Below are 12,511 nucleotides of genomic sequence, written 5' to 3' on the forward strand. Positions count from 1 at the left end.
TTTGCCTTCTATAAGGCTAATCTCACTCTAGAGTTTATGGAGGTGCGGAGGATGTCGGAGGTCCAGAAAAGTTAGGTGATTTACCGAAGGTCACATAGGTGGGTAGAAAGTGTCAGAACTAGAATTTGGAGGTCCTTTACCTCCAAAGTCATTACTCTTTCCATAGCATGACATTAACTCCTATTGAGCTATTAATCAACTAAAATCCTCATCTTTTTTCACATGAATAACTAGTAAGCCAGGCTTCTTATATCTTCTACCTGGACAAATGATTTTTTTTAAATGAATTCGCCTGGGGGCAGCTATGTGGCACAGTGGATGAAGCACCAGCCCTGGATTCAGGAGGACCTGACTTCAAATCCAGCCTCAGACACTTGATATTTACTAGTTGTGTGACCCTGGGCAAGTCATTTAACCCTCATTGCCCCCCCCCAAAAAAAAAAAACAAGAAAAAAATCAATTTACCTAACTTATTAAATCTAATTGCCTTATTTTCTATGTAACCCATGGCCCAGAACCCCAAAATATGGTTTACATAGATTGGATTCAATCACAAAGGCAATCCCTAATATCAAAAACTTTGGCTTACTTTACCCTCCTCACCTAAAGTTACCTCTAGCAAATCTCAGCATGTAACCCAAATGAACTATGTCCAAAGGGCAATAAAATTGTGCATACCCTTTGATCCAGAAATACCAATATTAGGTCTATATCCCAAAGAGATCATAAAAAGGGGGAAAGGACCTACATGTACAAAAATGTTTATAGCAGCCCCTTTTGTGGTGGCAAAGAACTGGAAATTGAGGGGATGCCCATCAATTAGGGAATGGCTAAACAAGGTGTGGTATATGAATTTAATGGAATACTATTGTGCTATAAGAAATGATGAGTATGGAGCAGCTGGATGGCGCAGTGGATAGAGCACCGGCCCTGGAGTCCGGAGTACCTGAGTTCAAATTCGGCCTCAGACACTTAACACTTACTAGCTGTGTGACCCTGGGCAAGTCACTTAACCCCCAATTGCCACACTAAAAAAACAACAAAAAAAAGAAATGATGAGTAGGCAGCAGAAAAAACTAGAAAGACTTACATGAATTGATGCTGAGTGAAGTGAGCAAAACCAGGAAAATATTGTACATAGTAACAGAATATTGTATGATGATCAACTATAATAGATTTAGCTCTTCTCAGCAATACAGTGATCCAAGTCAGTTCCAAAAAACTCAGGTTGGAAAATGCCATCCACATCCAGAGAAAAAACTGATGGAATCTGAATGCAGATCCAAGCATACTATTTTCACTTTTTTTTTATTTGGGGTTTTTTTCATTGTTTTTCCCTTTTGTTCTGTTTCTTCTTTAACAACATGACTAATGTGGAGATATGTTTAATATGATTTCACATGTATAACCTATATCATATTGCTTGCCCTCTTGGGGAGGGAAGAGTAGAGGGAAGGAGGGAGAAAAATTTGGAACTCAAAATCTTATTTAAAAAATGAATGTTGAAAACTATCTTTACATGTAATTGGAAAAATAAAATACTATTTACAACTTTAATAATGTAACTCAAATATACTTTGAGACTAGATCTCCATAAATGTGCATAAGAAGATTTCCAGATTCTATACAAGCATTCAGGGTAAAAACACAAGACATCCTTTATTCTACACCACTAAAAATTCAAAACCACATAAAAGACTGGCATAACTCATAAACAATCAATGCCATTCTCCCTTCCAGTGAGTTTCACCCTCCTTCATGGTCCTAAAACCTTCCTAACATCAATTTCCTATCATCTGCACTTCCTTCAGAAAGGAAACATTCAGAGTTGCTAAAGAGGCAAGCCCCCAACATTCCAGTAAGTCCCTCCTTCATATGAGAGACCTATGGAGACCTACAGTTCTAGCCTGTAGTATGGACATCCCTAAAAAGAAAAATGTATTTGGAGTTCCTAGACAGGCCACACCCCTGACATTTTGGTGAGTCCTGTTTTCAGTCCCAGGAACAATAGAAGTACTCAGTTTTATGGTGCTACCCAAAGAGACAGACTTTCCCCATAAGGAAACAAATTTAAGGATTGCTAGAGAGACTGTCTCTTTACCCATCAGATTCCCAGTGTTCAAAAAAGATTAGGTATTTTGCTCTCCTGTATCATGACATAGATAACTCTCCTGCTTCTTAAAGACTGGGAGCCATATGTGTGTTCTTCTTTCTCCAAGAGGCTAGCACTGTCAAAGAATTCACACTCTCTCAATATAAGTTTAGGTCCCCAAATACTTGAACTTTGGGTATCTAGTAAGCAATATCTCAAGAATCCCAGGAAATCTTTCATCTTTCACTAAAATAGTGAATTCCACGATTACACTGACTAGGAATTCTCTCCCCTCCTCTATCCAGGAGGCTAGGTTTTAGGAACTCTGCCCTTATTTACAGTTGCTCTCTCAGGCTGAGAGGTTATACAACTGACTCTCCAAGACTGGGGCCAGGAATATGGAGTACAACTCTTAGGCTATGTTGGCATAAGGTGCCATGCACTAAGGCAGCCATCATTGACTACTGGAGGAAAGTTCCTCACTTCTAGGACACAGGTCCACTCTTAGCCTTACTGCACTCTGGTCTGTCTTTGAAAAAGAAAAAAAATGGAGAAAGACCAAAGAGATAAAAGAGGCTAGAGTCTTCAAAGATTCCCATTTTAGACTTCAGAACACCAATCAGTACAGTAGCCAAACAAGATGGTGAAGCATGTCTCCTACTTTTCATCAAAGAGGTGATATACGATTAGTGTTGAATAAGGCATATGTTGTCAAGCATGGCCAAATGTTGCTTATATTGCTCAACTGTACTTCTTTGTAATCAGCAAGATTTATACAAGAAGGAGGTAAAGGCAAAGAGAGGGAACATCATGGAGAAGTGATGGCATTTTAAAAGAGCATAAGTAATTTTTAAAAGAAAAATTTGAAAAGACTTTTAAAGGTCAATAAAAAGGGGCATCTCCTCCCATGATGATCTGTCCCACAAAAGTTCAAGCCAACCAATTTATCTATAATCACTGAGACCTACCTCTCCTGGAGTTACTAAGAAGCATGCTTCTCCTCACCATAGGAAAATACAATCAAAAATCTAAAAGGCTCAATACACTATAAATTAATCAAGTCAAGCAAGGGACTCTCTTAATGAATCTCCTAGGCCTATTAGAATAATATCTTGCTAGATTTCATCAATTATTCCAATCTATCAAGATATTTTTAGATTCCAATTCTGTCATCCACAATGTTATAACAATTCCTCCCAGATTCATGTCATCCACATATTGGATAAGCATATCTTCTTCTACATGTCCTCATTTCAAGTCTTTGAAAAGCATGTTGAAGAGGAGAGGGCCAAGGACACAGCTCTGAATCACACAAAGTAGACCTCCTTCAAGATTGACATCATCTATTAATTAATATTCATTGGATAAGACTGGTTATTCGATCACTGATGAATATACCTAATTATATTATCCAACCCACATTTCTCCATCTTGTTTTCAAAGTGAAACTTTGCCAAAAGTTTTACTGATATACAGCTATGCTATTTCTATAGGATTTCCTTAGAATATCAATGCAATCATTCTATCAAAAAAGCAAAGTGGGTTAAGGTGGCATGACTTTTTCATGAACCCAGAGTGGAACCTAATGATCACTGCTTCCATTTAGAGGCAAGTTTTTGTATAAGAACCATTCAGGGGTGTCATCACTAAAAGAACAGATTCAAGGGTTAAAGGTCAATCAAAAGAGCCAGGACCCTGGTCAAGAGAGGCTTTGTCCATGCATTAAGTTCATTGTCAGATAATCCAGAGATAGAAGGAAGCAGAATGAAAAATAAAAAGGACATCATCATAACAAATACTGGAGAAAAGAAGCTGGATTTCCTCATTAGGAATAGATGCTGCAGGAAATATGGAACACTAAAAAGATCCATGGTTTTGGAGTCAGAGAATTTGTATTCAAATCCTGGCTTTACTACTTTATGACCTATGTGACCTTGAGCAAATCAGTTCACTTCTCTGGATTCAGTTTTATCAACTGCAAAATTAGAGGGTCAGACTGTATGACTTCTAAGATCCATAATAACTCTAAGTCAGACATAAGATCCAAAGGAGTTAACTAGAAATTCAATTCAATTCAACAAGCTTTTGTTAAGCAGGTACTATGTGACAGGAACTGTTCTAGACATTAGAAATACAAAGACAAAGGTAAAATAGCCCTTGTCCCCAAAGGGCTTACATTTTACTGTTACAGATACAGGGGCTGGGGGAGGAGGAGGAGAAGGGGGAATAGAAGGAGGAGAAGGAAGCAGAAGAGGAGGTGGAGAAGGAGGAGGAAAGAAGAAGGAGGAGATGGAGATGGAGATGGAGAAGAAGGAGGAAAAGGAGAAGAAGGTATATGAGACAAGAAAAATTATAGTATCATAGGACACAACACTGGAAGGACCTTTGATCATCTAATCCAATCCCCTTGTTTTACAGAGAAGGACACTAAGGCTCAGAAATATTAAGTGTCAAACAGGTACAAAATAGCAGACTCCTGATTCAAATCACCAAATTCTACTACACTGGGATAAGATCCAAAAAAGTACCCTTTTTACTTCTACTTTCTGATAAATCAAACTGTTGGCAAGTCTTTCAAGAATTTATCAAATGCTCTACTTCTAGTGGGATAAAACTCCCAAAAGAGACTGAGAAATTTGAAATTCCCCATCATTTCCATTTCTTGCTTCTGTGCCAGTTTTGTGATCTATTTTGTAAAGATACTACCCATATCCTTCATCTGGTCTGCAAGTCTATTGTATATTTCAACAACAACACTACTTGCTCCCCTCTCCTTTTACCCTCAACCAAATAATTCACCACTATGCTCTTTCCCTTTGTTTCCAACTCATGCGATTTTTTTATATAGACATCTGAGTCCATGAGTAGCATTACCAACATTATTTCCGGCTATCTTGTAAACTATTGTGCATTTCCTCCAATTACCATTTTTCTGTCTTCCAAAGTTTCTGATTTAACAGCCTTGTCTGGCATTTTTCTCTCTCCCCTGTTATCCCAGTTTAACATTCTCTTGATCAAGTAAGCAAGTCTCTGGTTAAAAACATATTCGTCCATGTCCTCCAACAATACTCTGTGGCTCTAATCATACTTCAATCAGTGGCTCAATAAATTTGCCTTAGGAATGAAATTAATTTTTGAGTTTTCAAGAAAAGGAAGATAAGAGAGAGAAAAGGTAACATGTTACCATCAAGCATTTGTTGCCAATTAAAGTCTGAACATCAACAGAAATTTTGGAGGGGTGTAGAGAATCTGGCTTTGAATTCTATTTACTGTTTGACCTTGGATAAGTCACTTAACCTCTATAAGCCTCAGTTTCCTTCTTTGTAAAATGAAGGGACTGGACCCTCATGTGTTCAAGCTCTAAATCCTCTGATCATATGGTATGACCAGTGTATACTCCCCTCCCCCAACTATATGCATCTCCCCTTTACCTTAATGTACAAATCTAAGTTGGAGTAAATGCAGCAGCAGCTGAGGAAACCCCAGACACCCCCAGGAAGGTTGCTACTGCTTCAGGTCAATGATGTGGACTTTTTCACTATTTATTATAATAGAAAATCATGAATGAGAATAAAAGAAAAGAAAGTGCACTTTTATAATTTTAAGGCCATAAATAATAGCTCTTGTTTATATACACTTCAAGGTTTACAACGTTTTTTCTTCAAAGTAATGTCTTGTTATCCTTTCCCACAGCCATAGAGCTAGAACAAACATGTCCTAGGAATTCTTACTCTGGGTCCATTGTTCTTTCCTCTATGTCACACTGTCTTTAAGATGAGCCAGGGTAGAACTGTACATTTTATTAATTTCCTCTGACTTCCCTGACTGGGACTTCTTATCTCAATTCCATGAATAGTTCTCTCTACTTTTTAAGTACATCCCACCAACAGAGAAGGGTTATGATAGCTATCACCACAGTACAAGGAGATCTCTTGTACTAACAAGTACAGTACAAGATCTCTTATCTCTTACCTGGGAACTTGTAGCTCCAGACCCTATTCTGCCTCACCATGTCCACTCACCTTCCATATATGTCTCATACTACAACCTGATTGGACCTAAAGTACAAGCAGAAGGCACAGGAATGATGTTTTCCATGGGAGCATCTCACCCAAAGACATGGTATGCACATGATCTCTGGTGGTCTAGTTGTCAGAAATTGGCCCTTTCACTGCCTTTGCCTTAGTCCATATCCCAGACAGAGAACCATTGTTGGGGACAACATGGTTTACTTATAAAAGGCCACTGGACTTGGAACTGGGAGATCTGTGTTCTTGTTCCAACACTTCCACAAATTCACTATGTGTTCAATCAAGTCATTTAACCTCCCTAGGACTTCAGCTGGCTGATCTATAAATTAAGGGTGTTAAATTAGATTATCTGTAACGTTAATTCCAACTTTAAAATCTTCTGATCCTAAAGGAAATTAGAAAATCAATCAGCTAGTGGAAATATAATTTTTTTTCAATTATCTGAGACACTCAACTTACTTTGAGCAATAGTCATAAAGAAAAGATACGGTATGGGTAAAGAATTTAAACATTCCCTCAAACTCAGTTATAATAGGATTTGACCTGTATCTCTTTACATTTAAAACATTTTTCTTGGAAGCTACTCTCTTAAACCTATGTTATGTGTTCCCTGTCTCAAGCATCAGACTGGAGGCTTCCCAAGGACAAAGGCTATGGCTTTCCTCATCAGACTTTAATGGCAAAATCGAGTAACTACTTAATCACAATTCCCCCTCTCACCTTTAGACTGTGACGATAACCCTTATTTGAGAAAGCAAGCAACATAAATGAGAGATGGGGGAAGAAAAACAGTATACAAGGATCCTTTGCCCCTCAGATTTGTCTCCCACCTCCCTGGCCCTGTAGCCCCCACTTTTACAGTCCCTTTATCCCCGGAGTTTTCTCTCTCTTCAGCACCTCTTCCCCAATCTGAATTCCCGATTTCATACCCAGCTCATTCCCTTCTTCATCCCTCCCCTTCCTCTCTCCCTCTTCCTTCCCTCCCCTTTCTCCTTGCTTTCCTTCTTCCAGGATAAACCCCCTCCTAGCCTCCAATGACTCTCTGCTTCTGCACTCACCAGCCCCTGGGCACAGCACAAAGAGCAGCAACAGCAGCAAGAACAGTGAAGGTGGCAGTTGGAGCCCAGACCAGAGCCAAGGCTGGGAAAGGGACAGGGACAGGGGCTGGGAGAGAGGCAGAGCCTGGGAGAGGGGAAGGGACAGAAATTGGGAGAAGGATAAAGGTTTGGAGAGAGATAAGGGCTTGGAGACAGACAAAGACTGAGAGAGGGGCAAAGGCTGTGAAAGAGGCTGCGAGAGGAACAGGGGCTGATTCAAAGGTAGCGACAGAGGCTGGGGAATAGGCAAGGAAAGGGGCTGGGGCTGGGAAAGGGGCTGGGGCTGAGAGAGAGGCTGGGAAAGGGGAACGGAGTCCTGCTGAGAAAGAGACAAGTAGAGGGGTTGTGACTGGGAGAGCTGATGAGAAAAAGGCAGGAAGAGGGGCTGTTCTTGGTGCTGAAGTGGGAAAAGGCCGCTGTTCTGCTCCATAATGAGAAAGACGAGACGGAGCAAGGATTTAGGCGTGTTTCCAGGATGTGAGGGGAGATGAGGCGAAGGGGAAGGGGCGGGGGAAGGGGGCTCTAGGGATGGGAGGAGAAGGAGGTAGTCCCGGAATGAGGGGTGAGGGTCCTGAAATGTGTGGATGAGAGCGGGAGTCTAGAGCCTTGTACTGGGGTTCCTGGATAGGGAAGTGGGGGGCGGAGGGATGGAAAGGAGGGGGCGGGCCCCTAGCGTTTGGCTGCCGCTACCAGGGCCTGGGGTCCCTGGGCCGGGCCAGGGGCGGGGGCGGGGGCGGCTCTGAGCTGTAAGACCAGGCCAAGCCTCGGCCCTCCACTTAACGTCATTCTGACGCCCCGCCCTCCGCTGACTCTATAGGCCTTGTAAGATAAAGCCCACCCCCTTGTCCGATCCCATTGGTCATACTCAGGGTCAGTTTTGACCGGCCCCATTGGCCCCATATAGGGACTGCCCTCCCGCTCCTGAGAGAGAACCTCATCTCTTTGCCCACCCCTCCTGGTCCCCCACTGGAAGGACGCTCCACGGACGTTTCCACCGAATCTGACCCCCACTTCTACCAATGAGACTGCTCCCCCTCCTCGTAGTGACAGCCCTCTAGGGAGAAATATTCCCCGACTCAAGGAAAAGCTAACTTCAGTCCTTGGCCTCCCTTAGGAGGCTAGATCCCCTCTTCAAGCATTTCTTCTGTGGAATCCTCCCCACCATCTTGACCAGACCTCTCCCTCAAGGCCTCACCTCCAACAACTCCTCCGCTAGCCTCCCCAATGTCCCCAGTGACAGTCCCATCCCACTATATCCTTTCTGCTAGCCCCTCTCAATGTCCTTACTCTTAACCCCTCATCTAGCCTCCACCCCACTCTCTGCCTCGGGCCTCCACTGCCAGCTCTACCATTGTCCTTACTCGCAGCACCCCCTCTCGGATACTCCCCAGCATCCCTAGTCTGTCGGGTCCTTCTACCCCCTCAGAAACCAGCCCCCTAACAATTGGAATTGTTGTTGCTATGGAGTAGGGGTTCTAGTTGCCAAGGTAATAGATCCCTCCATTACTGGTCTGGAAGCTTCTATATAAACCCCTCCCCCTCAGATCTTGTAGGAAATCTTTAGTCCCTCCCCCAATTTACTTCCAAAGACCTGTCTTCCCTTTGCCAGCTCCCTACCCCCATTCTCTACCTACCCTTCCTCCAGAGTACCTCTATCCTGGCCCTACCATTGGGACCTCTCTCCCCTCTCTTAAACCTACCCCTCTCCCAAAAAAAAACCTTTCCCCAGATCTCAGATCTACCCTCATCTTCCCTTAATCCCAGAGCTTTCCTTAATTCCCTCAACCCAAATGCTAGACTTTTTGTTAAGGGCTCTTATCTTTCACTACCCAAACTCCAGCTTACCCTTTCTGTCATCCCCCAAGTTTTCTGTTCCCAAAGTTCCAGGAGTGCATCTAAGGACCAGCTGTTACAAGTAAACTCGAGGTACAACACTTCCTTTATATCTTTTCATCTCTGTATTCTCCTATTCTTCTCTTCCCCTTCCTTCCTGAATTATATCCCTCATCCTTCCAACATGTCCTAAATTATGTGTCCAGTTCTCTCCCAAATGCCTTCCATTCTCACCCATCCTCCCGAAATTATGTTCCTCCTCTTTCCATCATCCTCTATCTTTGCCCCACTATTTACTCTAACCTCTTCCAACAGGGACCCTATCTCTCCTTCCCAATCATATAGCCCCTTAACATGTCTCCCATCACATCCACTCTTCATATCCCCTATTATCTCCTTATGTGTTGCCTCCTCATTCTCCTGCCATTCTCTCCAATTACATCTCCATTTATCATGTCCCCATTTTCAACACAATCATCTCCCTTTCTGCCCCTCTGACATCCCTTCATCCTTGTTTATCATGTCCCTCATTCATTTCTGTTCATGTCTCCCAAACAAAAAAGGCAAACAAAAGGATTCAAATGGATTCTGCTCCCCAGAATAATTTTAACTGTGAAAAACCAAAGATCTTTTGATCATGACAATAGCATGTCTGTTTATTAGACCCAGTAAATCACATACACACATGCACAGATTTCTCCTTAAAAATAGGGGTATATATCAAATGCAAAAGTTTAAAATATAAATTATTTTAGAAAATTCCTAGCCCCCCCCCGCCCAAAACATATAATCTATCAGAAAATTCCTTTATATAGGAAATATTTGGTGTTACAAAAATACTTACAAGCATACATACACAAAGCATTCATAGAAAAAGATATAGAAAATGATATCTTTCCAAGTAGCATAATGAACTATTCTTAGACTTCCTATACTTTTCCTGACTCTTTGTTTTTGCTCACACTATTCCCTATGCCTAGAATGCTCTCTCCCCTCCCTTCCTTAACCCTCTTCCCACTTGATAAATTTTTATCTATCTTTTAAAGCTAAACTCAAATGATACCTCCTCCAGAAAGTCTTTTCTGCTTCACTTCTCCACCCTCCCCTTTTGGTAATAACCTTCCTACTTGGAACTCACTTTGCACCTTCCTGATGTATTTATCCATGTGTTTGTACTATAGTTATCTGCATGAGTCTCTTATCCACCTTACTACACTATGGGCTCCAGGAGGGCAGGGACTATGTTTCATTTAAACTTTGTATTTTACCTAGGGTTTAACACATAGTGAATGGGTGCTTGATATGTACATTGTATTGAATTGAATTAATATATCTTGAGATATATGATCTTTCAGTAATATTCAAAAGGACCTTGTACAATGAATGTAACCCAAAACGGAAATATTCTGTGACTTTTAATGGATATTTGGTATTTTCTGAGATTTATAGAGTGCTACTTGTCTTTTTATACAAGTAGATCTATCTTAACCATTCCCACTCACTAATCTGCTGCAAAAGAACCGTTTTTAATGATCTCCCTGAAGTCCATCAAATCTTTGTTATCTTGAGATAAAAATCTAATACAACGTTAACCATGGGCCACAATAGCCCTTCACCTATCAAGAAGTCCTGATGAGCAATTTTCTCTACCAATATATATCATACCTTTTCTGAAATATACAGTCTCACAAAGTTGCCTGTGGCACTGAGGTGTTAAGTGACTAGCCCAGAGGCAAGACTTGAAACCAGATCAATTCCTATCCAAGAACATCTTTCTATTCCCTATTCACCACTGCCTATCATGAAATTGTGTATAAAAAATACCCAGTTACAAAGTTCTCCTTAAAGAAATAACAACTTAAATAGCTGAAGAAATATTCAGTGCTCATGACTGGGCAGTGCCATGACAATATTACCAAAGTTAATATATCTCTAAAGCTATACCAATTGAATTATCAAAGGGATACTTCATAGAACTTGAAAAAATAACAATGTTAATTTGGAAAAATAAAAGATCTAGAATATCAAGGGAAATAATAAAGAGGTATAGACAAAGAGGGAATGGTACTCCTAGGCTTCAAACCATATTATAAAGCAGCAGCTATCAAAACTTTCTGGTAATGGTTAAAAAATAGAGAAGTAGGTCAAAAATAAAAAATGAAATTCAGTGACTTGATGTTCAATAAATTGGAAAACATTAACTACTTAGGAAAGAACTCCATATTTGATACAAAAAAACTGTTTTATTTTTTAAAAAGAACTCACTATTTGATTAAAAATACTACTAGGAAAACTATACAGCAGTCTGGCAGAATTAGACTTAGACCTGGCACCTTACCCACTATTCCACAATGCAATCTAAATGGATGTGACCTTAATATTAAAGATCACACTATTAAAAAAAACTAAAAGAGAAGCAGATCATATTCCTTTCACAGCCATGGGTAGGAGATGTATTCTTAAACAAACAAAATATAGAGACAATTACAAAAGATAAAGTCAATAGTTTTGATTATATGAAACAGAAAGCTTCTACACAAACAAAATTAAAGTATCTAGGATAAGGGCTTTGGTACCCAAGATAATATAGGGATTATAATTGTCCAATCTGCAAAAAAAAACCACTGAGGCAGAGCTCTGAGCCAATAGCACTTTATCGAAGGGTCCATGTTCCCCTTTATTGGAGGGTCCATGGAATCCTTTAATGAAACCAACCTCAGATTTTCCTCCCAATCTGAGATGACCCTGGCCCCTAGGACCTTGTTTTCATAGGGTGTGGTACCCAAATATACAAAAGAGGCAAGGTAAAATACATCTTATTGGATGATAGACCTTGCTCTTGAGGGCCAAAAATTGTCAGGGGTTGGATAAAGCATGGGTTGTCTCTACTGACTAAGTGGTCAGATAAGATGATCACCTGCCCATGTTGGACAAGAAAGAGTGGTCCAGAGGTACAAAAATCAGTTGGCAGACTTTCCATGTAATTGAGTCACTTCTGCCACACTGGGCTTGGTCATCATAACAAAAGGGTGGAGGGCCTCTTGTTAGCATCCTGTGATTAAGCAAGTAAACTTTTAACCTGCAGTTCACAGCTCTGAGGCCTAATATACAGAATTTATAATCACCGCCCCCTATGGAATCATATCAAAATGACTAATGCTGATAGAAATAGATTAGGGGTCCAAATGACTCATTTCTCACAAAATAATTAATAGGTAGATGGATGGATGGATGGATGGATGGATGGATGGATGGATGGATGGATGGATGGATGGATGGATGGATAGAATCAAAACCATTCCCTAATAATTAAGTGATCAAAGGTTATAAACATTTCTCAAAAGAATTACAAACTATTAACAATCACAAAGAATAATTCTCTAAATCACTAATAATAAGAGATTCAAATTAAATAAACCCTGAGGTTTCACCTCATACATTGCAAATTAACGAAGATA

At 40.6% G+C, this 12,511-nt stretch overlaps 1 protein-coding gene across 7 annotated transcripts in view; it reads right to left on the reverse strand.

Annotated features, from left to right (window-relative positions):
• The window catches only part of TMEM8B (transmembrane protein 8B), a 76,442-nt gene extending 68,496 nt beyond the window's left edge, over positions 1 to 7,946 (reverse strand). For 3 of the 7 annotated variants that reach the window (XM_043978942.1, XM_043978941.1, XM_043978945.1), the window contains exon 1: positions 7,182 to 7,946. In XM_043978942.1, coding sequence (XP_043834877.1) covers positions 7,182 to 7,650 — 469 coding nt within the window. In that variant the 5' untranslated portion in view covers positions 7,651 to 7,946. Of the gene's footprint in view, positions 1 to 6,064; positions 6,179 to 7,181 lie in introns of those variants that run through there. The other 4 variants (XM_043978947.1, XM_043978946.1, XM_043978948.1 and 1 more) reach the window with 4 other exon arrangements.
• Positions 7,947 to 12,511: the final 4,565 nt, after the last annotated feature.

Source organism: Dromiciops gliroides, chromosome 1 (assembly GCF_019393635.1).
Source record: "Dromiciops gliroides isolate mDroGli1 chromosome 1, mDroGli1.pri, whole genome shotgun sequence".
In the NCBI taxonomy this organism is placed as follows: domain Eukaryota; kingdom Metazoa; phylum Chordata; class Mammalia; order Microbiotheria; family Microbiotheriidae; genus Dromiciops; species Dromiciops gliroides.